General features: G+C 43.0%; 1 protein-coding gene across 5 annotated transcripts in view; it reads left to right on the forward strand.

Moving 5' to 3' along the window:
- The window catches only part of NCOA7 (nuclear receptor coactivator 7), a 218,999-nt gene that overhangs the window by 174,868 nt on the left and 16,922 nt on the right, over nt 1-27,209 (forward strand). For 3 of the 5 annotated variants that reach the window (XM_068231466.1, XM_068231467.1, XM_068231470.1), the window contains 4 exons: nt 56-915; nt 2,623-2,791; nt 11,129-11,276; nt 25,837-25,974. In XM_068231466.1, the coding sequence (XP_068087567.1) occupies nt 56-915; nt 2,623-2,791; nt 11,129-11,276; nt 25,837-25,974 (1,315 nt within the window). Of the gene's footprint in view, nt 1-55; nt 916-2,622; nt 2,792-11,128; nt 11,277-23,822; nt 23,944-25,836; nt 25,975-27,209 lie in introns of those variants that run through there. The other 2 variants (XM_068231468.1, XM_068231471.1) reach the window with 2 other exon arrangements.

Raw genomic sequence — 27,209 nt, forward strand, 5'->3', positions numbered from 1 at the left:
GGCTTTTTTTTTTCATTTGTACGTTCCACACCCATCCACCATTTCTCCTCAACAGCGATAGACCAAAGGATCTTTGTCCCCTCTATAGGCCTGGGGAGTGGGAGGACCTCTCCTCAGAAAAGGACATTAATCCGTTCAGCAAGTTCAAGTCTATGAATAAAGGGAAGCGACAGAATGGTGTTCTTGGTGAGGGAACGGATGATAACCGGAAAATGGTGGAAGCAGAAGTTGTCATTGAACCAAAGCAAGATGCATCCAAGCAACCAGACAACAAAGTCGCTGTACAACTTCATGTAACTGATGTTGATACAAAAACTGATAAGTCCAATGAAATCATTGAGAGCTCAAAGTCCAAAAAACCTGACCAGTCTCCTATTGAAGATGACTTTATAGAATTAGTAGAATCTTTAGAGCAGCAGAATGACAATCAGATTATTGATCAACTAAAGGGAACAGTAATATCAGCAGATGTTGACTCCAGATTAAAATCTAGGCTTACTCAAGAAGACTTGCAAAGTAATGGAATACCAGATGCTGTAGCCAGAACAAATATTGAGGATCCAAATCATAAGGCTGTTAAGGAGGCCAAAAATGTTGAACTTTGTCTTAGCACTACTGAAGAGAAAAAGGCTCCTTCGGCTGAGTGTGTCAGTCCAGAAATCTGTGAAGCTGCTAATAAAGTGCCACAAACCTCAGCCTCAGTTTGCAAGAGTGCAAACACTGGAGAAAGGACTGAAGAATCTGCTGCTGCTAATGTAACTACAGAAAAGAGACAGTCTAGGTCAGGTTCAGATGAATCTCCAGATTCACTCTCACCTTGCTCCACCGAGGAGAAAAGTCAGAAGGAGGCAGAGGTGGACAGTGAATCGGAGTTAAAGATGTGGATACTAAAGAGGATGAAGGTACCAATAGAAGGTGAGGATTTTGTTTATAATCTCAATGCGCAAGAATTATCAGATGGCTAATTTATGTTGAAAAGCGGTATGCTAGGCATTAACTACTCAAACATGGCATACATTAAACTAGTTGTGTTTTTTTTGTTTTTGTTTTTTTGTTTTTTGTTTTTTTTATACAAAGCAGTCTTTTAGTTTTGTTTGTATAGTAAGTTGGTGCGCTCCCCTATCTATCTATCTCTCTTCCCTCATAAAAAAAAAAGCAGCCAAGGCCTGCTGCACTCTTCTGTGTGTCACACCAAACTCAAGATACAATTAAGAAAAAAAAAAAACTGCTAATAGTGCCATGCCTTCTAATGCAAACAGCATACCTCCCAACTTTTTGAGATGAGAAAGAGAGACACTTAAGCCACACCCCTAATCACGCCCCCGTCACACCCCTAGTCACGCATACGATAAAGATTTCATAAGAAAAATGTTGTTTTATAATTCACACCACACTGGTCCTTTCTATCTTGGGTCATTTTCCTTCATTTTAACATTTTTAAAATTAAGTAATATATCAATTTTAAAGGATGGGAACAAAGTTTAGAGTCAAACACTTTTTTTAGTAGAGAGATCTATATATATATATATAATATGTGTGTGTGTGTATATGTGTGTGTGTATATATATATATATATATATATATATATATATATATATATATATATATACACACACACACACACACACACACACACACACACACACACACACACACACACACACACACACACACACACACACACACACACACACACACACACACACACACACACACACACACACACACACACACACACACACACACACACACACACACACACACACACACACACACACACACACACACACACACACACACACACACACACACACACACACACACACACACACACACACACACACACATATACACATACACATACACATACACATACACATATATACACACACAGGAAAGAGGGACTGTCCCTCTGAAGGAGGGACAGTTGGGAGCTATGCAAACATTATGCTGCCTATAAGTCCTCTGTTAGTGCACAGTTCTCAGAAACTGCTTGAATTCTTCCAATATTGCCTCCTACTGTGTATAGTCTCAAAACAGAAAAGAGAACCAATCATAGCATAAACTGCATGTACATATTGTAGAGGTCCCGCCACTGTGGTTAGCCCCATGTCTGTTTATTAAATAACACCACACTCCATACACGTGAGCCCGCTACCAGCAGGAAACGTGCTCACCTGATGTGGTAGCTGCCCTGACCCACAGACAGCATCACAAATGTATCCTGGAATCCAATGGCAATCTGCTACACACTTGGCCCCGACAATCCTTGGTGGATGTTTCTCACATGTGCAATAAAGATAAACACAAACACACCTTCATTGCGCATGCTGCCTAAAATATCTGTTGGGTTACTCCACCAGCCCGACCCAATAGAAACCCTTCGAAGTGCTTGCACTTTGTATTTACTGTTAGTTTATCCAAGTTCTCATCCATACTATGGTCCTGTGAACTGTAGAAGGAACATGAGAGCAGATTGCACATTGTAATTTTTTATTTCGTTAGATGCAATACAGAGCTTTTAAAACCTGCAGTTTTTTTGTGTTCTTGTCATGGCCGTCTTGGTGGATGTATCCACCTGACCTTTTCATTTTTTTTGCATTGTATTTTTTGGCAATCTAGATATGCTGCCCTCAAAAGAAGAAAAGAGCAAAAACCCACCCATGTTTCTGTGCATTAAGGTGGGCAAGCCAATGCGGAAGTCTTTTGTCACACAAGGTACAACTATGGTGCAGCAATATGGCCGAAAACGCAAGCAACCAGAATATTGGTTTGCAGTTCCACAAGAGAGGTGAGGTGATTTTCCTTTTCATTAATCCTTTCACTGGCTTTGTAATATGACTCTCAATTTTCAGGCTTTTCACCAATCCTACTTGGCTTTGCATGTACTCAGAAGCCGTAACTATTGGATGTTTTGGGCAAAAGTTATCTGAGTAGATAATAGTAATTTTGTAAATGACACTGTGAATAGCCTATTCCATCCCTTCTGTTTCTATGTGACACAAACGGTCAGAACAACACAGTGAAGGCAGTATTAAATTAGGAATGTGCTGTTTTGGTACATCATTTCACAAGCGTACATAGCTTTTGAGTCACTGGGACAAGTTTAAATGATTTTATACACTGAGCAGGGCAAAACTGGATGCGGCCTGACAGTAGCCAGAGGAGCAAAGGTACAGACATGCAATGAACAAAACAGTGTGCAATGCTAATCATTTAAAATTTACTATCGTGCATAAAAACATGGAATGCTGAACCAGGGCTTCAAGCTAACATATGGTAGTTTATGCCCGTTACGTGCTGAACCCCCATGTAAAGCTTGAGTGGCTGGCCAGCTTACACAATACCAGCTTAATAATTACAGTTACAGTCTAGTATAAGGATCATGAATAGGCAAGATGGGAAATCCTATTTATAGATTTTTATTTTTATTTTTTCCTCCCCTTTTTTTATTAACAAAGATGTAGTAAAAAATACTTCTTTGCATTGCATAATTTCTTACAATGGATCTCATACCTTTTTGAATACTGTTACAAAATGGTCATGATGCCATGTATGCTTGTAGGGGAGGAATGCAGCTCTTATTACCACTTGAAATTCTTGGTTGCACACTCGCATTCATTTTCCGAAAAAAAAAAAAAAAAAAAAAAAAAAAAAAAATTTTCACTGTAGCTTATATTGAAAACAGAAGTAACGTGCATGGTGTGTGAAAAATGCTGCATGCGAAAATGTGAATTAGATGTGAATAAGCACTTTGATTTACACACACGTGAATTAGAGATGGCCCGAACAGTTCATGGGCCAACAGTTCCCGGCGAATTTCAGCTGTTCGTGTTCTCGGCGAACTAAGAACATATGGCATGTTCGACCCGTCCCCTATACATCATCATGGAGCCAAACTTTGACCCCTTACCTCAGTCAGCAGACATATGGCAGCCAATCAGCTTGCACCCCGTCCTAGACCCCCCCACCCATTAAAAAGCATTTAATCCCTGGGGGCGAACATCTCTGAATCCCTACGGGTTTTACTACTTCCGGGTCGCTCTGACCCGGAATAGTATGCCTGCGCTGCCTGGCGGAACGCGTCCTAGAACACGCTCCTGTTGCCGGGCACTTTCTGCGCATTTGCGTGACGTCATGAACGTCGTCACGCTCATGCGCAGAAAGTGCCCGGCAACAGGAGCGCGATCGAGGACGCGGTCCGCCGGGCAGCGCAGGCGTACTACTCCAGGTCAGAGGGACCCGGAAGTAGTAAAACCCCTAGAGATGTTCGCCACATCTCTAGTGGCTATATTGGATTCATGATCTGCTGGCTGTTGACTGTTAGTGAGAGCAGGGTCAGACTTGCTGCAGATGGGTATGGAAAGCATTAGCTAGGCCTGTGTTCTTGTTCCTTACTTGCTGTGAAAGCACCCCAAACAGCCCTTCTGAGGGCCTGTACATCGGTCCCGTGGTTTTTTTTTTATATTTATTTTATTTATTTTTGTGTGTGTGTGACACTCCACAGCCCACTGACACCCAGAGCTGTGCGCACACTACTGGTATTGTTGTTGCCTCATTAAGTTGCAGGCACAGAACTACTCCAGTGCATTTATTTCACTGTATTCTGATAGTACTATTGCATTTCTCTGTGTGTGTCACTCCACAGCTCACACCCAGAGTTGTGTGCACACTACTGCTATTATTGCTACATTAAGTTGCATGCACAGTACCACTCCATTACATTATGTGTAGGAATATGTGATTTCTGCCCTTTAGGGATTAAATCTGCGTCAACTCTGTAATTTTTGGTGGGTCTTTTGGCATAGATCCCCCCTCTGGCATGCCACAGTCCAGGTGTTAGACCCCTTGAAACAACTTTTTCTATCACTTTTGTGGCCAGAAGCCGTCTTTGTAGGCTTTAAAATTTTCAGGGTGTACTTAGGGGGGCGGGGAACATGTGCCCCCGGGCGCTGGGTCCCTAGGGGCACCCAGCCGCCACAGTGTCCTTATTTTTTTTATTATTACTTTAACTTTTTTCCACACGTCGCACCGCCGCGCAGTGTCCATTGCAGTGGACGGGGGGGGGGGAGCCGACGAGGCTGCGAGTCAGTGTAAGCGGACACAGTCCAGCCGGCAAGCCACCCACCCACCGAGCGAGTCTGCACTTACTAGCACCAGGCCAGCCAGCCGAGCCATTTGAAAAAAAATATTGGACAGACAGTCCAAGGCAGTAAGTACTAAGTAAAAGGCAAGTCCCTTAGCCAGCCTACGCAGCTGCAGCCCCCTTCCCTACTTTGCCCAGCATTGCATGGTCACGCAGGTATCCCATTAGGGGGTGCACTAATAGTCTTTGTCCGCGGGCGCTGAAAGCCCTAGCTACGCCTCTGCTCCCCATTGAAGTCTATGGCGGTTCAAGTGCGCGATGTTAATAGCGTGCAGTAATCACGAACATGATTGAAACCCCCAGTTGCTGTCCTCCGTAATGGTTTATGCTGAAATCGATTAGGTTGTGGATGATGGTGGCCAACAGATCTCTCTCCAATCAGAGAGAGGGAGAGAGAGGGCTTTCTTGGTCAATCAGCCGCAAAAAAAATGCTAGCTGTATGGCCACTTTTACTGTAATATTAATTAGTAATCTTACTCTTGAGACTTGATTTTCTGGCACTCGCTGGGATTGGCTGATGCTGGATAAGTGTGCTTTCTGGATGCTTGAGATTCAAAGTTAAAAATAGGCCTAGCTAATACAGTACTATTACCCCACTCTATATACATTCCATGAACTCTGTATTAATTGTTACTATTATTATTACTAATAATAATATATTTATTGGAGATCTATATAGCGCCAACATATTATGCGGCGCTGTACAATAGGATTACAGACAATAACAGGGGTGACAGCAGGTAATAGACAATAGATACAACACTACAGGTAATAAGCAATAAGATACTCAACACAATGCAGATAGTAATACAATGCCAGATCATACACTACAGTGGTAGTGGTAAAAATACAAGTTCGATAAATCTGGGTAAAGTACACACAGTCAAGTATGATGCACAAGGGGAGAGGGCCCTGCCAAAGGCGTACAATCTAGAGAGAGGGGTTGGTGACACGAGAGGGGGTGCATCAAGAACTTCTTGTCAGAGAGGGTTAGGGCAGTGTTGAGTTCCACAGGATGGGGGAAGCTCTAGTTAAGTCCTGTAGTCGTGCATGGGAGTGTGAGATGCGTGGGGTGGTTAGGAGGTAGTTATTGGAGGAGCGAAGTGGACGGCAAGGTGTATATCTGCTGACCAGGTCAGAGATGTAGGTTGGGCAGGATTTGTGTATAGATTTGTACAGTATACAGTTATTTGAAGGTATATAAAACTTGAGGAAGCCATGGAACCAAGTGTTTAAGCCCAAGAAGTTGGCCTTCACCACTGCGATTACTGCTAGCGATTCGTGGTGGTTGATTAAGACTGCTAGTTAATTAGTAGTATTATTCATCTTCACCTTCACCTTCACCTTCTTACTGAAGCCAGCAGGAATGTTGGCATGTTAACAGTGTAGCACGGTCCATCTTTCGCAACTGCATATCTGGCACAACAGCCCTTTACAGTCTGCTGAGTAGGCTGATAAGCTGCAAGGCAAATCTCATCTTTTTAATAATTGAAGGACGTGTAGAAAGATGAACCCACTGGTTGACCTCTTATATACAGTACATCACAAGGAACATTCACACTATTTTGTACTATTACATCTTCCGGTATTCTATAGATTGTCTAGAATAAAGTATTGAGAAAAGGCAAACTGTTGGTTTACCTTATTAATGAGTGTTTGGTGTAGAATTCTTGGCAGAGAGGGTTAGGGCAGTGTTGAGTTGATGTAGGCCTCCTTGAAGAAGTGAGTTGTATCTGTTAATTCATGTGCAGTCGTACAAACTAACCAAATCTATGCAACTATCAAACGGCTCAGGCAGGGGTCACACTTTGGTTTTCCTACATGCAGAATCGCACCAGATGTGACAGTCTATGGTAATTTTAATTGCAGTTCTCACATGTGCAAAAAATCCTTGCTGTCTGCACTACTTTTTCGCACACTGCATGCAGTTCCCATTGCTGACTCACGTGTGTGGAAAAGGCACATTAAAAACAACTTGTCCGGGGGAAAGCATGGCAGTGCTCTACCCAGGCAACCTTCCCACTCTCTGATGCTTCTTGTTTGCCATGTTTGATATACAGGAGGAGAGGAGGGCCATGCTTCCCTATGGCCCTCCTCTCCTCCTGTATATCAACTGAACATGTCACCCAAGGGCCTGTAGGCTAGTGTTGGGTGTGTGCATCCTCTGCCCCATACTGTCACCCAAGGGATCAAGACCTGATCTCTGCCAGGCAACAGACCTTGTACATGTGTATGAGGCATTAGGCATGCTATGTAAAGAATGTACTTGGAAACTATTTTATACTTTGCTTTAATACTTCAGGCTTTTTATACGGTGCCTGTATTTTTTTTTTTTTTTAAACTTCATCTGCTACTTACAGTGTATGTAAAAAGTCAGTTGGCTGGCTGTCATACAGTTATAGTTTGCATTCAGCCAGTTATGCAAACTGAACCAGATAATCAGGACAGTTGGGCAGATGGTATCTTTCAAAAAAGATGCCTGTAATTGTATTTGTTGCCTTCGGTTTCCATGGAGTCATAACGCTGTACAAGTGGTTTCCTAGTCCTGTGTAGGCACTATGTGGCAGGACTTAAAGAGAACCTGTACTGAGTAAAAAATATTTAAAATAAACACATGAGGTAACTTCAAATGAACATTTACATAGTTACCTTGCCATCAGTTCCTCTTAGAAGCTCACCATTTTCTTCTGACCATAATCCCTTCCAGTTCTGACAACATTTTGTCAGATCTGAAATATATCAGTTGCTGTCAGTTATAGCTGAGAGGAAAACTGATGCACCAGGTAATGTCCATGTTTCCCTATGGCTCAAGTGCGCGATGTTACAGTTCAACTGTGTGCTGACCAGAAAGCTGTTATGGGTAATGGCCATTTTCAAAATGGAGGACGGAAAAATTCCCTTGATCACAGTGAACAAACAGGACGCGGGAGAGGAGAAAGACACCGAGGAGTAGCCTACATGGGAGGTAAGTATGACTTGTGTAGGCTTATTTTGAATTTGAATTTTCAGTTCAGGTTTTCTTTAAAGAGGAACTCTAGTGAAAATAATGTAATAAAAAAAGTGCTTCATTTTTACAATAATTATGTATAAATGATTTAGTCAGTGTTTGCCCATTGTAAAATCTTTTAAATTTACATTCTCACATTTTTTACATGGTGACATTTTTACTGTTGGCAGGTGATTTAGCTGCTGCATGCTTTTTTGGCAGTTGGAAACCGCTGTAAACGGCTATTTCCCACAATGCAAAAAGGTTCACAGGCAGGAAACTGCCAGGAGTACTACGGTCCTCCAGTTTCTTGTGGGAGGGGTTTCACCACAATATCAGTTATACAGCACCCCCTGATGGTCTGTTTGTGAAAAGGAATTGATTTCTCATGTAAAAGGGGGTATCGGCTACTGATTGGGATGAAGTTCAATTCTTGGTCTGAGTTTCTCTTTAAATTTTCTGTTTAAGCTCCTGGATTTGTTTATTTCAAGTCACTTTTAGGTCTGTTTGCAGAACTTTGACTTCTATTTGGCTCAGTTTGTTTGATGTTTTGAAATCCCTCCTCGCTTAAGATTGACTTTCATTGGTGAGTTTGATTTTGGATCAACATCACTGGAAATTGCCTACAGTGTTCTCCTCCGCCTCTTATAGCCGCGTGCTCCACCTAGTTAATTTTGCTGAGCACTCGGCTGTCATCAGCTAGTCTCCTCATCCTCCTTATATGCTGTAAGCAGAGTTGCGCTGGCACTGCATTCCCCCATTGTGCCCCACCCGGCTACTTTTTAATGCCTCATGGCTGGAAAAAATGGCATGGAAAGCTCAGACCAACAGGAAGTGCCACAGCAGTGCCTGGTGTATGTGTACAGGTTGTTGGCAATGAGAAGAACTTGTACACAATGGACAATTGAACAGTTCTCAAATCTTCAGGACAGCAACATCCTTATTGAATGAATGACATTATTATTGTGGGGACTTCTCCCACTTTAAATATGAGATAGGCATGAGTAGTGCACAGGGCAGCTGTTTCTTTTATTTTGTCACGTGAATAAAATTTTTGCTTGATGTGTTTCATTACGGATTCATGACAACTGACCTTCCCTGTAAGTACAGTCATAAAACACGCTAAATTTTAAATTCATTTGATAAAAATATTTGGCCACAGGTTCACTTTAGGTTGGTTGCTTTAGGTATTTCATCAATGTTCTATGCATTCGTCTTGCACGTGCTTCAGAAGCTAGAATTAAGGTGGCCATACATCAGGCGACTTGGCGGCTGATTAACCATTCAATTTTATTCTGATTGGATTAAAATCGGTGCCGCCAAGAACATGCCCGATTGACAATGTGACCAACTTCGGGACGAAATTGGTCACATATATCGATTGGACATGCTGCAATATGTAGGGCCAACGTGGGTGCATGGTGGTAATGGCGTGCAATATCAGGACGAGTGCAACTGAAGCCACGGCACAGTGTCTTCTCCCCAATCTTAAATGTACCCCATGCAGTATACTTGTCAGTGTCTGTCGCTGGCTCTGTTTCTGCACTGCCTCCCATATACACGCCCCCACGTCTGATGTCATACACACCCACTTGTATGCCAGAAAATAATATGGGGCGTGTGTATAGGAGGCAGTGTGGAGACAGAGGCAGACACAGACAGTTACAGTATACTTTGGAGGATAGCGGCGAGGTGGCAGATGTGGCATCACAATGCCAATTCCTGAGAGAAGCTGCTGAAATTGAGCAGGAATCGGCCTGTGGTGTTTGGGCAGGCAACAGATCTCTCTCCGATCAGATTTGATCAGAGAGCGATCTGTCTCTTCTTGGTCGATCTGCCCATACATCTTCTGATGTATGTGCACCTTTTAATCCTTTAATACTGAAAATACTGAACGTTTTCAGGTGTGTGTGTGTGTGTGTGTTTTTTTTTTTTTTCTCTCTTTACTTTGACCTAATTTTACACTAACCTATTTAGAGAAGGTTGGACGTGAGACATCTACATTCCATCCCAAAGTCTGACTAGAGCCTGTAAATGATTGCTGGCCTTGGTGCAGGCTTCTGCGTGTATAAATGCTTGCAGAGGCTCGGAGTTCATGTGGCCAGATTCTTTCATACGCTAATTTCATTCTTGCGCTTAAGATGGGTGCATCCTACAGTGTTCAGCAGTGAGTACTTAATACAGCATCTGATTTCATTGCTTTAAATACTTCTGTTCTTGACATAAATGTGAAGGCCATGATGAATGGCTTCCAATTAGAAATCCTCTCTGACCTTTGTAATATACTGATAGATCTGTGCCATGCTCAATGATTGGCTGGTTGTACCACCTTAAGCTAAAACTAATTTTAGAAGCTGACTACTTTATCAGTGTATTGCATCTCTGTTCTTGCAATAAGCATCATCTTGTCACAATATAATAAACAGTACTTGTAGGTAGGGTCATTCTGTCTAATTAATTATTTTCTGAAGCTGTGAATAGACTGCTGGAGAGTAGATGATCAATGAGATGCAAATATGAGTTTATGCAGGATTATGTAAATTGTGTATGCAAATTTTTGCAGCTTGAAAATGGACCAATGTTTTTAAACCTTAGGTTGGTCCATTTTCAAGCTGGATAAATTTGCGTATGAAATATACAAATCCTGCATGGACTCAAATATTTGCATGTCTAAAATCGCAAATGCTAGCATTTTGTGATTTTGGGAGTGAATTTCCCCCTCCCAGTGCTTACCTGCACGCTATGATTTTGTGTACGCAAAACACCCTAGGTGTGAATGAGTCCTAAGGGTCTCCAGCAAGCTGCCATATACCAATGAATATAAAGTACTATAGCTTACTACTGTCATTCAGTCAGCTTCATACTATGGCATGCCTATCTTTTACTACAAGATACAGATCTTTTTGGATTTCTTTGGACTATGCTGTTTAACCATCTTGGAACGTTTAACAATCATGCATGATTCTGTAATTACTGATTCTCGTTCTCTTCTGCAGAGTGGATCACCTGTACACCTTCTTTGTCCAGTGGTCTCCAGAGGTCTATGGGAAAGATGCTAAAGAGCAAGGCTTTGTAGTTGTGGACAAAGATGAACTGGATATGATTGATAATTTCTTTAGTGAGCCTTCAACCAAAAGCTGGGAGGTGAGTCAACTGTTTTGTTCGATTTCTTTGCCTTCAGAGTACTCGGTGCACCATCCAATTCTCCAATTCACCATATTTATTGTGCTCATCCCATGAAGGTATCGCATGGAAAATATGGTCAGAAATTAAATCATGAAAACTTAAAAAAAATACTGATCTGGTGACAAGATGGGTTCTGTCATGACACTTATGGCCTCTTAGTGAGATGTGTATTTTACAGTATCTCAGGTAAAGTACTGTATTTTTTTTGGATTATAAGACGCACTTTTTCTCTAAAGTGGGGAGAAAAAGTGACTGCGTCTCATAGTCCGAATAGTACAATTCAGACAGGCGCCTGCCTTCCCCTGCAAGTATATGCTGCAGTTTCTGCTGCCATCAGACCCTAATTCTGGCTGCCTGTCAGCCTGTTTGTTAACAGGTGCCGATGGTCTTGTGGGCGGGACCAAGGCTCCCATTGAGCCCAATCGCTGCACTTGCTCAGTAGCAGTGACTTGCAGCAAATGGCCCCAATGAGAGCAGTGGTCCCCCCCCCCCCCCCCCCCCCCCGAGACCATCTGCACCAGTTAACAGAAATCACTGGGATGTTTCTGTCCCCTTCGCGTCCCCCTCTCCCATTTGTGTTTCTGTTCCCCTTGCTGTCCCCTGTTCACATTGCTGTCCTGCATCCTATTCCTCTTGCTGTGCCTGCATGTGTCTCCCGTTCCCCTTGCTGTCCCTGCATCTCTCCCGTTCCCTTTGCTGTCCCTGCATGTGTCTTCCGTTTCCCTTGCTGTCTCCTGTTCCCCTAGCTGTCCTCGCATGTGTCTCCCGTTTCCCTTGCATGGTTTTGGGCTGCATGAGTGCTGCCAGCACAGGGGAGCTACAGTTTTGAAAGAGTTGTGAATGCCAACATGCACTGTGACATACTGAAGCAAACTGGATCACAAGGCAGAATTCCGACACCCCAAACACTCTTCCTAGGTGACCACTGCCTTGCTGAATAAATTGTAAAGAAAGTGTTTTCTGCTGTCAGTTTACACTACCTGCTAAATTGACAATGTGTATTTGTATGGCATTCAAATTTACAAGAGCATGAGTTTTTTATTTCCTGTAGAAAAACAAAGGGAGTGGCTCTTCCTGTAAAATGGATTTGCAAGGCTTAGTCTTCATTGTTTGTAATCTATTTTTTTTCCTCTGGTATGTTCTTATGTGCCAGCATGTGACGTAGTGTGCGGGGGTGATTTTTAATTATTCACACTGGAATGAAAGTTCCTAAGAGTGATCAGGTTACTATAAAGGATTCCAGAGCCAAACCTTATACTAAAAACAGGGGGAGCAGGCATGTATTAGGTGCAGTCCTCATGCCCCCCCCCCCCCCCCCGTTATCCTCTGTCCCCCTAGTATATACTGTTATTCCTCCGTGTCAGCTGAATCCAGGTCGCCGGAGTCGGGCAGTAATACGCAGGTGCGCCCAACCAGGGGCTCTCTGTGCCTGACATCACTGTGCGCTGTGCAAACTGAGAAACAAACAATGATATACACTAACATACAAAATACAGAGTTGGTACAAAATACAGAATTGGTAATTACAGTGACAAAAGCAATATGAAGAAAATGTGTGACAAATTACAAGACCCAAAAGTTTGACACAAGCTTACAATCTCTAAGGGCCCTTTCACACTGAGGAGGTGCGGTATTTTTACCACACCCCAGCACCATGCAAAGACCGTTTATGGGGACTTTCATACTGCGACGTTACGGCATGACGCGACAGAAGTGACTTTTTCACAGCATCCCCGACGCAGGTCCAAAACAACGTTAACGTTGCAGCGATCTGAGTTGGCTCGGAAGTCGTGTAAGTCTATGGCGACGCATAGATTTTTTTAAAAAATCAGACGTGACGTCGCGGTGTGCATGCACGGAAGCGTATCTTAACCATACACTTCTGTGCAGTTCTGCATTCCCAAAGCAAGAAGTGACAGCAAGCATGCATCACTTCCTGCTTGGCCAACGGCAATAGCGCTGTGTTCCCTGAAGGCCTGTTTCGACGCACCGCATCACTGATGCTAGTCTCTGGTGTGAAACCAGCCTTAAGGAATGGGGGGGGGGGGGGGGGACGACAAGAGGTGGGGTTGTATACAATACTCATACCTAGAGGCAGTGTGATTTAGGCCAACTAGTAGGAGTACAACTTGGCCAGAGGTTGAAGGGGAAATGGCCTAAGATAGTGAATGCTTGTCAGAAAAGGTGAGTGTTGAGGGCACGTTTTTAAAGTTATTAGGGCCTGTTTCCACTACACGCAGATTCTGCATGCAGAAAACTGACTCCAATGAATACCTATAGGCCTGTTTCCACTGAATGCGATTTTTGTGATGCAGATTTCCCATAGGCATTCATTGGAGTCAGTTTTCTGCATGCAGAATCTGCGTGTAGTGGAAACAGGCCCTTAAAGTTTGGAGAGTGACTGATGTGTTGTGGCAGGGGACTCCAGAGTAGGGTTGAGGCACGTGTGAAATCTAGTATACGTGGATGCGAGGAGGTGATCCTAGAAGAGGACAAAAGGTCATGTGCAGATCTGAGATTGTGGTTGGGTTGGTATCTGGAAACTAGTGAGATGTACAGGGGAAAGAAATTGTGGATTCTAGAAAGAGAAGAGTTTAAGGTGGCCATACTAATCGATTTTCTCACTCAGTTCCTTGCAGATTTGATTCATCTGCTGGGAACTGATTCTGCAAAATGTCAAATCGATATATTTTTTTTTTTTGTTTGTTTTTTTGGTCCATTGAAACAAAAATTGATTGAAAGACAGGTTGTAAAAATGTAAAACAATCTGGGGTGGGCAAGAGCATTGGCAGATCGATGGCCTATAGCTTTGCACTGCATCAAACAGTGCAACTCTGCAGTTTAATTGATTTTTCAATCGAATATATATATATGGCCTTTATGGAAGAGTGGCAAGAAGAGAGCCATTGTTAACAGAAAAGCATAAGAAGTCCCGTTTGCAGTTTGCTACAAGCCATGTGGGGGACACGGCAAACATGTGGAAGAAGGTGCTCTGGTCAGATGAGACCAAAATGGAACTTTTTGGCCAAAATGCAAAACGCTATGTGTGGTGGAAAACACTGCACATCACTCTGAACACACCATCCCCACTGTCAAATATGGTGGTGGCAGCATCATGCTCTGGGGGTGCTTCTCTTCAGCAGGGACAGGGAAGCTGGTCAGAGTTGATGGGAAGATGGATGGAGCCAAATACAGGGTAATCTTGGAAGAAAACCTCTTGGCGTTTGCAAAAGACTTGAGACTGGGGCGGAGGTTCACCTTCCAGCAGGACAACGACCCTAAACATAAAGCCAGGGCAACAATGGAATGGTTTAAAACACAACCTATCCATGTGTTAGAATGGCCCTGTCAAAGTCCAGATCTAAATCCAATTGAGAATCTGTGGCAAGATCTGAAAACTGCTGTTAACAAACGCTGTCCATCTAATCTGACTGAGCTGGAGCTGTTTTGCAAAGAAGAGTGGGCAAGGATTTCAGTCTCTAGATGTGCATAGCTGGTAGAGACATACCCTAAAAGACTGTCAGCTGAAATTGCAGCAAAAGGTGGTTCTACAAAGTATTGAATCAGGGGGCTGAATAATTACGCACACCCCACTTTGCAGTTATTGATTTGTAAAAAATGTTTGGAATAATGTATAATTTTCCCTCCACTTCTCACGTGTACACCACTTTGTATTGGTCTTTCACGTGGAATTCCAATAAAATTTATTTATTTATACTATATATATATATATATATATATATATATATATATATATATATATATATATATATATATATATATATATATATATATATATATATATATATATATCTATATATATATATCTCTATATCTATATATCTCTATATCTATCTCTATATCTCTATATCTCTATATCTATCTCTATATCTATCTCTATATCTATCTCTATATCTCTATATCTATCTCTATATCTCTATATCTATCTCTATATCTCTATATCTCTATATCTATCTCTATATCTATCTCTATATCTATCTCTATATCTATCTCTATATCTATCTCTATATCTATCTCTATATCTCTATATCTATCTCTATATCTATCTCTATATCTATATATATCTCTATATCTATCTCTATATCTATATATATCTCTATATCTTTATATTTATATTTTTTTTTATTTTTTGTTTGCTATTGCCCATGCTGTTGCCCAGGTATGCATTTGGCTGGTGTTGGCGGATCCGCTAACTTTTTCTAACCCTAACACACAATTACTCAATGACCAAGTTTGTGAGGTTTGCGGTCTTTGGCATCAATAATTTGCATTGAAATGAAACCAATCTGATTGGCTGTTTGTGGCTCCACCCCCTTTTCTGAATTTTAGCCCCAGTCACCCAATGACCAACTGTACCAAGTTTGAGGCTTGTGCCATTAAAGAGAATCTGAAGCCAGTTTAAAAAGTGCTTTTTACCCTATTTATCTGAGGCATGTTTGCCCCTTCTAAAACGCTGCTATCCCGTGGCAGAACGAGGGGTCTTTACTTCAAATCCCCTGGGGCACACTCGGGGAGCGCTTCCTGTAGAGGCAGAGCTTTCAGCAGAAGCTCTGCCTCTACACGCGTCTATCAGCTCATATCTCCACCTCTCCCCAGCCCCTCTCAGTCTTCCTTCACTGAGATGGGTGGGGGAGAGGCGGAGATCCGCCGGCTGATAGAAGCGCATGGAGGCAGAGCTGCAGCTGAAAGCTCTGCCTCCATGAGCAGCAAAATCCATGTCCAAGAAAGTCGTGGATTTTGCAGGGGGGATTTGGAGGGAAAAGACCCCTCGTTCTACTGTGGGATAACGGCGTTTTAACAGGGGCAAACATGCCTCAGATAAATAAAAGGGAAAAAGCCATTTTTAAACTGGCTTCAGTGTTTCTTTAGCAGTACAAGAATGGCAGCAATTACGTATTCTCCTTGAAAATCAGTAGGTGGATTTTGATTGGCTTTTGTAGGCTCCACCCCATTTTCTAAATATTAATCCCAGTCACCCAATGACCAACTGTGTAAAGTTTGAGAACCCTACCATTGACAGTGTAAGAATGGCTGCTGTTTACATTATCCCAGTGAAATTTGCGTTTGTCTCCACCTACTTTTTGGTTTGGTTTTTGTTATTCCAGGTACCGTAATGTACTATAGTGTGCCAAATTTCATTCAAATCCGTTCAGCCATTTTTGCGAGTAACAAACATCTGAACTTTCCCATTTATAATATTAGTGGGATGTGTGTGTGGGGGAGGGGGGGGGGGAGATGGGGTAGGAATCTGTTTTCAGTCGATTCTTTACAATAAGGAATCGATCATTTTGAAATATTAGGTGGAAGTCCTATAAGTGTATGGCCAGCTTTAGAATAATTGGACACCCATTTTTACATCTGGCTGAAAAGCTAGCAAACTTTATTTTTTTATTTTTTTTTTCCCCCATGATTAAGCTTATCTGTTGCAGTTTTGAGTAGCTGACAGTGGCTGTAGTTACCGATTTCCTGTGACGCTGCAGATTTGCTGGATATAAAAGACCTTCTATACAGCTGGCGGAGGTGGCAGCGCTTCGCAAAATAGACTGCATCTGATTGACCAAGGCATGGATGTGCAGAGCCTAATGCTACGTACACACATGCGACAACGACCGTTCGTTAAGAACGACGAACGAACTTTTAATTGATGAAAGAACGACCTAAGTAAAGGTAGTTTTAAAAGGTGTGTAACGATCTGATCGTTAGAACGAACGTTACATCACAAAAAGCAACTATTGCGCCTGCGCATAAAAATGAGAAGTTCCATGGAGAAATAGTGAAATGCGCATGTCAAGCCTAGTACGAACGATCGTTTCCAACAATGTACTACTTTTGCAAACGATCGTCGTTGGGAAAAATCCGCCGAGACAGAACTTTCTTTTGTAGCGATTTGGCTCGTTCGTCGTTTGCCTTAATAGTCGGTGGTTCGTTTTTTGTAACGATCGTCGTTGGTAAAGATCGGGGAACGATCGTTACAAACGACTATAGTCGCATGTGTGTACGCACCTTAATTATAGGCAGGTTCTACAACCTGCATTCAAAACAGATGCATCAAAATTGAGGATGGTAGCTTCTAAAACCGTTTTTGCACAGAGTGTTCCATACTAGTCTAGTACAGAACGCTGCACGCAAACTGAAAGACAACATCTTGGAAAGTGCAGCCACCTCCCCCTGCTGTATCGAAATGTAATACTTAGCTGCATCCATGTACTATTTCAGTTTGCATTCCATTTTAATCTGAGTTTAGGGTTTAGTGCATAGTTTGCATCTGTTTTGTATGCAAGGTGTGTATTTGCGTCTAGGGGGCTCTGCACACCTGTTAGTAGTAATTTCAGATGTAGCCTGGTTAAGAGCACTGCTAATTTTTCCCTGTTCTCCATAAAAGACCTGCTTTCAGATCGGGCACTCCCAACTAAAAACTGTTGGGTACTGGTATTTTGAATACTGTAGTTTCTAATTGGATGTCAAAATGCTAAAAGGAACGCTTATAAAGCTGTCCTGCACATATGTTCAATTGTCCTCCGCTGTTGCTGTCCTTATCGCCACCCTGCTATTCCATGTCCCTCCCACCTTCAGACTTTCCTCTATTGCCTACATTTTCATTCTCCTTTTTGAGCTAGGTGTATTTCCCAAAGCTGCTTCCTGCACAGTCCTATTTTTAAAATAAAGAAATTTTGCTTTCAGAGTTAGAATAGGCCCTGGCAGCAATTCCCAACAGATCTTCTGTGCCTGATGGCCTGCTGGTATGCCAGTATTTTTCTTTTAACCTCCCTAGCGTTCTGGACGAGCTGAGCTCGTCCAGAGACGCTAGAGGGCACCGCACAGGCCGATTTTGAATAATTTTCTTTTTACCGATCGCCGCCTATCCGCCGCTACCCGACGCGAAAGAGCCCCCCCAGACCCCGCTGGCCAATCGCCACCAGGCTGCGCTTTGGGGTGGATCGAGAGTCCCTGTGACGTCACTCCGTTCGTCGCCATGGTGATGGGGAAAGCCCTAAAGGAAATCCTGTTCAGAACGGGATTTCCTTATGGGCGTGATCGCCAGCGGCAATCGGAAGGGTGGGAGGGAAAGAGCTGCAGGGGGAGAATCGTGTAGCTAGCGCTAGGCTAGCTACATGATAAAAAATAAAAATCGGGCGAAAAAAAAAATGCGGCTGCGGGAATCAGAACGCCCAGCAGGTTAACTATTAGAATTTTCTATAGTCATAAGGGATAATTCTCAATTGCCTCCAGGATGCCATGATTATGGTATAAGTTAAAGCCTGGCATGATTATGGTACAATTAAAGCCTGACAAAGACCCCTAGAGTGTGCCACGTGTAGGCACATTTCCCTTCTATATGCAAACTATGGTGAGAAGCTGTGGCCATCAGCGGTAGAGTATCAACCACCCTGATGCCATACCACCCCCCTAACTTGCAGTATTCCCAGATCCCCTTATCTTAAGTGTTAAATGACCTCTCTGTAATGCTAACCTCGCAAAAATATTTTTAATTAGTCATTTCTATTTACCTTCTCAGGTGCTTGATTTGGGCGCCTGGCACTTGGATATCTGTTTTTGACTGAAATTAAATTCCATTCTGTAGAATTGCTAGACAGGGACACAAGCGCCTGATTCAATACATGTTTGGTAATACAATGGCAATGTGCTGGCTCCCAACCCAAGCATTTGGCACCATCATGTATGACTGTGCCCTATTTAAACCAAAGAACATGTACCCAAATCACCTGCTTCGTACAGACTCCTGCCATGAAAGAAACTGCAATTTTATTTAGTGTATGTATATACAGTGGGATGCGAAAGTTTGGGCAACCTTGTTAATCGTCATTATTTTCCTGTATAAATCGTTGGTTGTTACGATAAAAAAAATGTCAGTTAAATATATCATATAGAAGACACACAGTGATATTTGAGAAGTGAAATGAAGTTTCTTGGATTTACAAAAAGTGTACAATAATTGATACTGATTGGAATCCATGCATCCTTCAACTTTGACTAGATTCCCAGTCCCTGCACACAGCCCCACAGCATGATGGAACCGCCACCATATTTTACTGTAGGTAGCAGGCGTTTTTCTTGGAATGCTGTTTGTTGTTCTTCCATGCATAACGCCCCTCATGCCCAAATAACTCAATTTTGGTTGCATCAGTCCACATCACCTTATTTATGGTGACCATACGTCCCGCTTTACCCGGGACCGGTCCCGGATTCGGGGTCCCCTGTCCCAGGCTGCATGAGGTCCCGGGAAATGTCCCGCTTTCAGCCGCGCGCCTCGGGATTCTGGCCACCGTACGATTGCATAAACTGGCCATGGCGTCTAATAGACGCCGCGCCAGTTCATAGCCCGCAGCCCCGCTCCAGCCTGCATAGTCTTCCGGCAGGCAGAGCAGGGCTACGGGAAGATGGCTTCCGAAGCCCTGTACTGGAGACTATTTGTGTCTCCAGTACATAGCTTCGGGCGCCATCTTCCTGTAGCCCTGCTCTGCCTGTCAGCGCGGGAGACTGTAGGAGGATCGTCTGGGGAGCTGCACACCAGAGGCCGGCTGGGAGAGGAGACTTCTGCCAGGTGAGTACCTTTTTTTTTTTTTTTTTTTTTTTTTTTTTTTTTTTTTTTTTTTTTTTTTTTTTTATAAAATGTTGCCCACATTGCGTTTATTTTCTGGTGTCTGGGGTAACTGTTGCTGCATTTATTATTTAATGGTCATGTTTGGCTATATTTGCTGCTTTGGGGTTACGGTTACGCTCCACCCATACAATGTCACAGCCACACCCATTTTTCGGCGCGGCCGCCAACATATTCCGTGGCGCTGTACAAAGTAAGAAACATGGGGTACTAAATACAGACCACATACAAAGAAAGTTGGTACAAAATAGAGAATCTGCACAAAATACACAATTGGTAATATAGATCTCTATATATCTATATATAATTTTTTTTTCAGGGTTATTGTCATATATTATATACTCTTAAGCATATGGTGATGGTACCGGTACCGGTTTGTTATGGCAGTGTGCATGACCATGCTGAACTTTTGGCAGACCGCAAAATGACTAAGGTAACTGATAGATGATTTAGTCATGTAGCTGCATTTAAACCTTAAAATACCCATGACAAAGCAATGTGACTTTATGGTCACATGATCCTAGACTTTTCCTGAAAGCCTTTGTAGCAAGAGTAGGTGGGTTGGAAGCCCAGTTATCTGTAGTGTAGATACTCCACACAAACCTGGACTTGCCAAACAAGAAGTAGAGGAACAATGCATGCTGATGGTTTCTCAAGACCAGGTGGCATTTGTGAAAGGTTACTATATCTCCTCCACAGGAATTGACCTTTAGGCCACGTTCACAGTGTAGACTTTTGATGCATCCTAATGGCTGTATTGTAACGCAGAAAGTCGCATTGCAATACACAAATAATGCGATGTTTACAGCACGGCTGTTGCACTCTTACAGAGTGTGGTATCCCAACCTACTGCATGCAGGGCATTTACAGTATAACTCTGGCAGTCGCAGTACAATAATACATCATTTTAATTGACTTTATGCTCCACTGTATGAGACGCAATGCGTGGGTAACACGCAGTGCCGCTTCACACTCCTTTTACACAAGGAGTTCTGAATTCTTTTTTTTATCAGATTCCATACCCTAAGGCTAGGTTAACGGTGAGAGTTGTGTTCCCTGTAACAGCGGGAATGCAACTCTCACAGTGAACCTAACTTTAGGGTATGGAAACTGATTTAAACAAACAAAACAAACTCCTTGTGTGTGTGTGTGGGGACAAAAAAAAATTTCATTGTAAAAGGGAGTAGCTTATTTATTAAGTTACAGATTATGCCAGGAACTGTAATGTTGTGTACATCTTGTTCAAATGCCTTGTGCTGCATGATCCACACAATTCCCTTTTTTACCTGTTGAATTAATTTAGAGCAGTAGGGCTTAATAGGCATAGAATAGACCTTGACCCAGTTTTGATTGAACATTTAAATCTAATTGGCTTTTTTTGCACAATCAAGGTCTTCGGAGTATTGTCCAGACTGGACTCTCCATTATAACTGACATGTGACTACAAGTCAGCAGGTAATGAATGGGCAGATAGTAGTGATGGGCAGATTGTAGTGGCAGGCAGGTACTGATGGGCAGATTGTAGTGGCAGGCAGGTACTGATGGGCAAATTGTAGTGGCCAGCAGGTACGTCACTGACAGATTGTAGCAGTAGGTAGTGATGGGCAGACTGTAGCAGTAGGTAGGTAGTGATGGGCAGATCATAGTAGCCAGCTGGTACTGATCAGCAGATTGTAGTAACCAGCAGGTAGATTGTAGCAGCAGGAAGGCATACATGAAAAAAAGGTGTCTGGGGGAAAAAAGGGCGCAGGAGCTTGCCACTACCGTGTTTTCCCGAAAACAGGACATCCCCTCAAAATAAGACCTATCCCATATTTCAAGCATGCTCGAAATTATAAGACCTACCCCTAAAATAAGCCCTATTGGCTGTGCAAGTCCCGTCCGTCTGCCCCCCACCCCTCTTCCCCCACCGCCACTTTACCTCCTGCTTGACCCCCATCCTCCTCCAGAAAGATGCATCCACGTTCTTCACTGCCTGCTGACCCACTGGTAATTGAAACCGCAGAACCGCTGGTGATTCTCCCACCGCTGCTTTATTTCCTGCTGGCTCCATTCTCAATTGCCCGCCATCATAATTCAAACCGCTGTACAGGAAGTGACATCTATGTTTACGTCCTGTTCACAGAAGCGCTGTTACAGTGTAACTAGCTGCCTTAACCGCAGTTTACCGCTGATCAGCGGTTTGAATTATGACGGTGGGCAATGGAGAATGGGGCCAGCAGGAAATAAAGCAGTGGTAGGAGAATCACCAGTTACCGCTGTCCTGCGGTTTGAATTACTGGTATGTCAGGAAGTGGAGAGCCGGGATGCGTCTTTATGGAGGAGGGGGGTCATCAGGAGGTAAAGTGGCGGAATTGGGATCTTGCTACCCTAACAATACATAAGACATCCCCGAAAATAAGACCTAGCACATCTTTTGAAAGGGAAAAAAAACATGACCGTGTCTTATTTTCAGGGAAACGTGGTAGTAGAATAGTGCTAAAATTAGCGATGTTGTGATACTGGATTCCGATCTTTACTGATATTTTACTCTGACTAAACCAAACCCTACTCTCACACACAAAAGGGGTTACTAGCAAGGACAATGGCAGAAATGGGTGACCAGCAGTGACAGTGGGTAAGGAGCCTGCTAGCTGTTTTGTTCCTTAATTAATGTAACAGCAGTGGGTGCACTGAGAATGCAGGCAGCAGTACAAAGTGCACGGCAATGGATGTGCTGCTGTTACATTGTGATAACTGATGCTCTGGTGCAGTGCTGTCACTTGTAAACATTGATTTACATTTTATTTTTTTTTATTTATCTAAGCGGTTTCCTTTAACATTTACTACTTTTGATTTTCTTTTTCTCAGAGGATGGTCGTATTACTTAACATACTCTGAACCTGCAGATTCACTGGTTATCTGGTGGACCTTGAATATCCTTCCCTAGTGTAACTTCAGCTATTCTTCACACAAGGAGTCAGACTTTCTTGTTAAAGGATACCTCAACTGAAATGTGACATAATGAGATAGACACGTGTATGTACAGTGCCTAGCACACAGATAACTATGCTGTGTTCCTTTTTTTTCTTTCGCTGCCTGAAAGAGTTAAATATCAGGTATGTAAGTGGCTGACTCAGTCCTGACTCAGACAGGAAGTGACTACAGTGTGACCCTCACTGATAAGAAATTCCAACTATAAAACACTTTCCTAGCAGAAAATGGCTTCTGAGAGCAAGAAAGAGGTAAAAGAGGGGAATTTCTTATCAGTGAGGGTCACACTGTAGTCACTTCCTGTCTGAGTCAGGACTGAGTCAGCCACTTACATACCTGATATTTAACGCTTTCAGGCAGAGAAAGAAAAAAAAAGGAACACAGCATAGTTATCTGTGTGCTAGGCACTGTACATACACATGTCTATCTCATTATGTCACATTTGAGTTGGGGTATCCTTTAAGGGTCCTTTCACACTCTGCAATATTGTCCAATGTGATGCAACACAATGTGCATTGTGATGCAATTATATTCCTATGGGGTGTGTTTACATTGTGTGAAAGGTTCAAACGCAGTACGCACAGCATGCTGTCCGTTAACCGGGTAACGCATGCGTTTTCAGAGGCAGAGAAGCATACTTTCATTGTAGTTGTGCGGTGCTATTTTGCACAGTGCGACCGGACCCTTATAGTTTTTCAGGTTCTAGTCTGGATGTGTGCTTTATACTGCTAGAGATGTAGACAAGTTGTTTCATGCATATAACTCCTCCTCTCTACTAGGAAATGGAAAGTAACCTTGCGGAGGAGAAGTGAAAGTTCCTTTTTTTTTTTTTTTTTTTTTTCTTTTGGCTGAACGAATTCTGATAAGAGATTTGCATGCCTGCAGAGGTATTTATTGCAGCACATGTTACTAGTCCCTGACATGCTCTTAACAGCTACAATGAGAACTCGGAAACCACTTAATATTAGAATCCTGTATACTGCTGCAGGAGTAGAGGAACCCTTTGTACAGGTAGATTAACTGCTTTTAATTCTGTTATACGTACTTTTTTTTTTTTTTTTTTTTTTTTTTTTTTTTTATGGAAGTAATCTCCTAGCACAATAGAACAGAGGAAATGGTTTTGACTTTTGACTGCTGTCTCTTTTTTGAGGTACAGTGATGGCTTTCTTCACTGTATTAGGCACAAACATTTTGTTGATGTTTTCACTTCATGTTAATATTTTGTACAGCAATTTCATAGAAATAACAATTTTTAGTACCTGCGATGTAGTGCATTATTTGTTTACAGTATAATATGTACTGTAGATTCTAAATCGTTGTTGCGAAGAAAACGTACAAGCGCTTCCCAGATACTGTATGTATAGAAAAACACTGCAGCAACCACGGTATCCTATTCCACACTAAAGAACACCCCAAAAAATCCTGTCTGCCTCATGATGGCATGGAACTGAAGAGCGGGTTACCTTTGTGGTGATTTTATCACTTGTGCAGCAATTTGATTTATATTAGGTTGCTGTTGCACAGGACTCATGATGTGAGTATTTGTGCACATTTTTATTGTTCATGGTATTCAATGAATTGCTTCTGTTTTTATCTGAAACGCATAGTGTCCCAATCACATGTGTTGATGGTCACCCCGTTTGGGTTGTTTCAGCACTGGGTGTCTGCAGGAGAGTTCTATAAACTCTTCAATAGAGAAAGGAGAAAGGAGATTTTTATGGTTGTACAGAGACTGACTTTGGCTTTATAAATCATTTTGACTTCTGGCTCTGCTTGGCCTGTACCGGTTATCAAATTCTTGAACCTTGACCAGTTTTGTTTTCTCCCAGAAATCAGTAGATATCGCTGTGCTTAGAGCCAAACTAATGTACTGGCAAATACTTTTCTGTTTGCAGGAGTATATAAACCATGAAAGGGTATCGGTTGAAAAGGGTGCCTGAGCTGCCTGTATGAAAAGGGTGCCGCCATAGACATCAATGTTGTTTCTGGAAATATGGGCTACAAGGTGTAGAAAAGGGCGCCCGAGTTTTGATATAGGCTACAAGCGGGCTTCCCTTTGTAGCCCATATTTTTTCGGCTACAGTAGGGCGCCCCTTTGTAGCCCATATTTTTCCGGCTACAAGGTTTTCGGCTACAGTAGGGTGCACCTTTTTGTAGCCCATATAATTGCCTTCTTTTTTTTTTTTTTTTTTGTAGCCGAAGTTTTTATATGGGCTACAAGCGCTGGAAGCCGAATTATTTCATTCCCCCACTATCCATGGCGGCCTGGAGGGGGAATAGTAATTTACACATCCCGGAGTATTTTTGTAGTCGAAGTTTTTATATGGGCTATACCAGGTGCCTTTTTTTTTTACAGGCGCCCTTTTTCATATAAACCCCATGAAAGCCTGTACCCATGAAGCAATTTTCCCGATCGGCGATACTTTGAGCGATCGTTTCTATGATATCACGACGTGGGTACACGCACGCAATCATGCAAACAGCACAGCGAATTGGATTGTAAAGATCCCAGACGACTACTGCAATCGCTCGACTTCGTGTTCCTGCCCGTCGTGTGGCGTCACGCATACCCACTGGCCAGAAGATGGATCCTTGAGCGATCGTCGTGAGGGGGACGTCACTGGATCCTCCGGGTGGTGAGTATTCAGGTTAAAGCTTGCTTTATCAACACAACTGCTCAATAACACTTCACAAAAAGTGGAGCAGTTGTCTGATCAGATTTCAGCGGAATGAAAGCAGGAATGTTTTCTGTGGGTATTTGCTCCAGTTCTGCCCACATGTTTCAGCATGCAACCAGCAATCCTCACTGCTTTAGAACGTTGTGTAAAGACTACAGCTGCATGCTGATCACTTCATTTGTTTTTTTCCTGGATTCACATTCTCCCAATAACTTTTGTTTTAAAGATCATCACTGTAGAAGAGGCAAAACGCAGAAAAAGTACATGCAGCTATGAAGATGAGGAAGAGGATGAGCCGCTTGAAGAGTTCCTACCTGATTTAAAGCAGAAAAGCCATTTGCTTGACGAAATGCATATTGAGAAGGTATTAATTATTTGTGTGTGTGTGTGTGTGTGTGTGTGTGTGCAACAGTTGCCTTCATCTATTTAAAATGGGTCAGCATTGGCTCATAGACATTTAGGGCCCGTTTCCACTCTCGCGGAAACGGCCGCGAATCCGCAGAGTTTCCCCGCAGGCAAATCGCGCGGGGAAACTCTGCCATAGGGGACAACGGCGCCGCCGGCCGAATCGCTTGCAGTAGCGATTCGGCCGGAAACCCCCACAGAATTCGCGGCGGAGGCTGCGATTCCCATAGCCGTGCATGGCACGGCTGATGGGAATCGCCTGCGATCCCGCCCACCCGCTCAGTGCCGGCGTGCGTCTACGAGACGCACGCCGCACTAGTGGAAACGAGCCCTTAGCAATGTATTGCTTTAGTACAAATGTGCACACCAATTGCAGATGGCAATATAATGCTTTAGTAGCAATGTGCTCACAAAGTGCAGAAAGTGTGTAAATGAGTGAGTGTACCCCAAGTTCCTGTCCCAGATTAAATGTACTCAGCACTTTTTTGCTTGAAATCAGTGATGGGGAGTCATGGCTTTGACTTTTTATAGTGTAAAATAAATCAAATGCATACATCCTGTCACTGTAGTGCACATTAATGTAGGGTAGGGTTTCAGTGGAGTAACTACAATTCATTGCCCTCCTTCAGCAAAACTTTGAACACCCCCCTCCCCCCCCCCCCCCCCCCCATGTTTACACCCCTTCCTTTGCCTGTCCTTCATGGCCTTGAGACCAATCTCACAAGGGTCCTAAAACAAGCACAGCCATCATGATCGTTCACCCGTAACAAGTCTAGCCACAGAACACCCACTCTGTAGTACAGTAACCAGAATCTGAGCAAGGGAAGGTTAGGAAATGCCCCTAACCTCATCCCGACTGCCTCTCCCCGCATGATCTCAGGTGCTGCTCCCCTTTATGTTCCAGCAGGTTGTCTAGCCTTCCTCACAACTGATCACAATTCGTGATGGTTTTTAAAACCATCTTAAAGGGGAGCTGAAGAGAGAGGTATATGGAGGCTGTCATGTTTATTTCCTTTTAATTAATACCAGTTGCCTGGCAGCCCTGCTGGTCTATTTCTCTGCAGTAGTATCTGATTAAAACCAGAAACAAGCATGCAGCTCGTCTTGTCAGATCAGACTTATAAGTCTGAACCACACAAACACCTGATCTGCTGCATGCTTGTTTAGGGGCTATGGCTAATAGTATTAGAGGCA

This window comes from Hyperolius riggenbachi, chromosome 4, assembly GCF_040937935.1.
Source record: "Hyperolius riggenbachi isolate aHypRig1 chromosome 4, aHypRig1.pri, whole genome shotgun sequence".
In the NCBI taxonomy this organism is placed as follows: Eukaryota; Metazoa; Chordata; class Amphibia; order Anura; family Hyperoliidae; genus Hyperolius; species Hyperolius riggenbachi.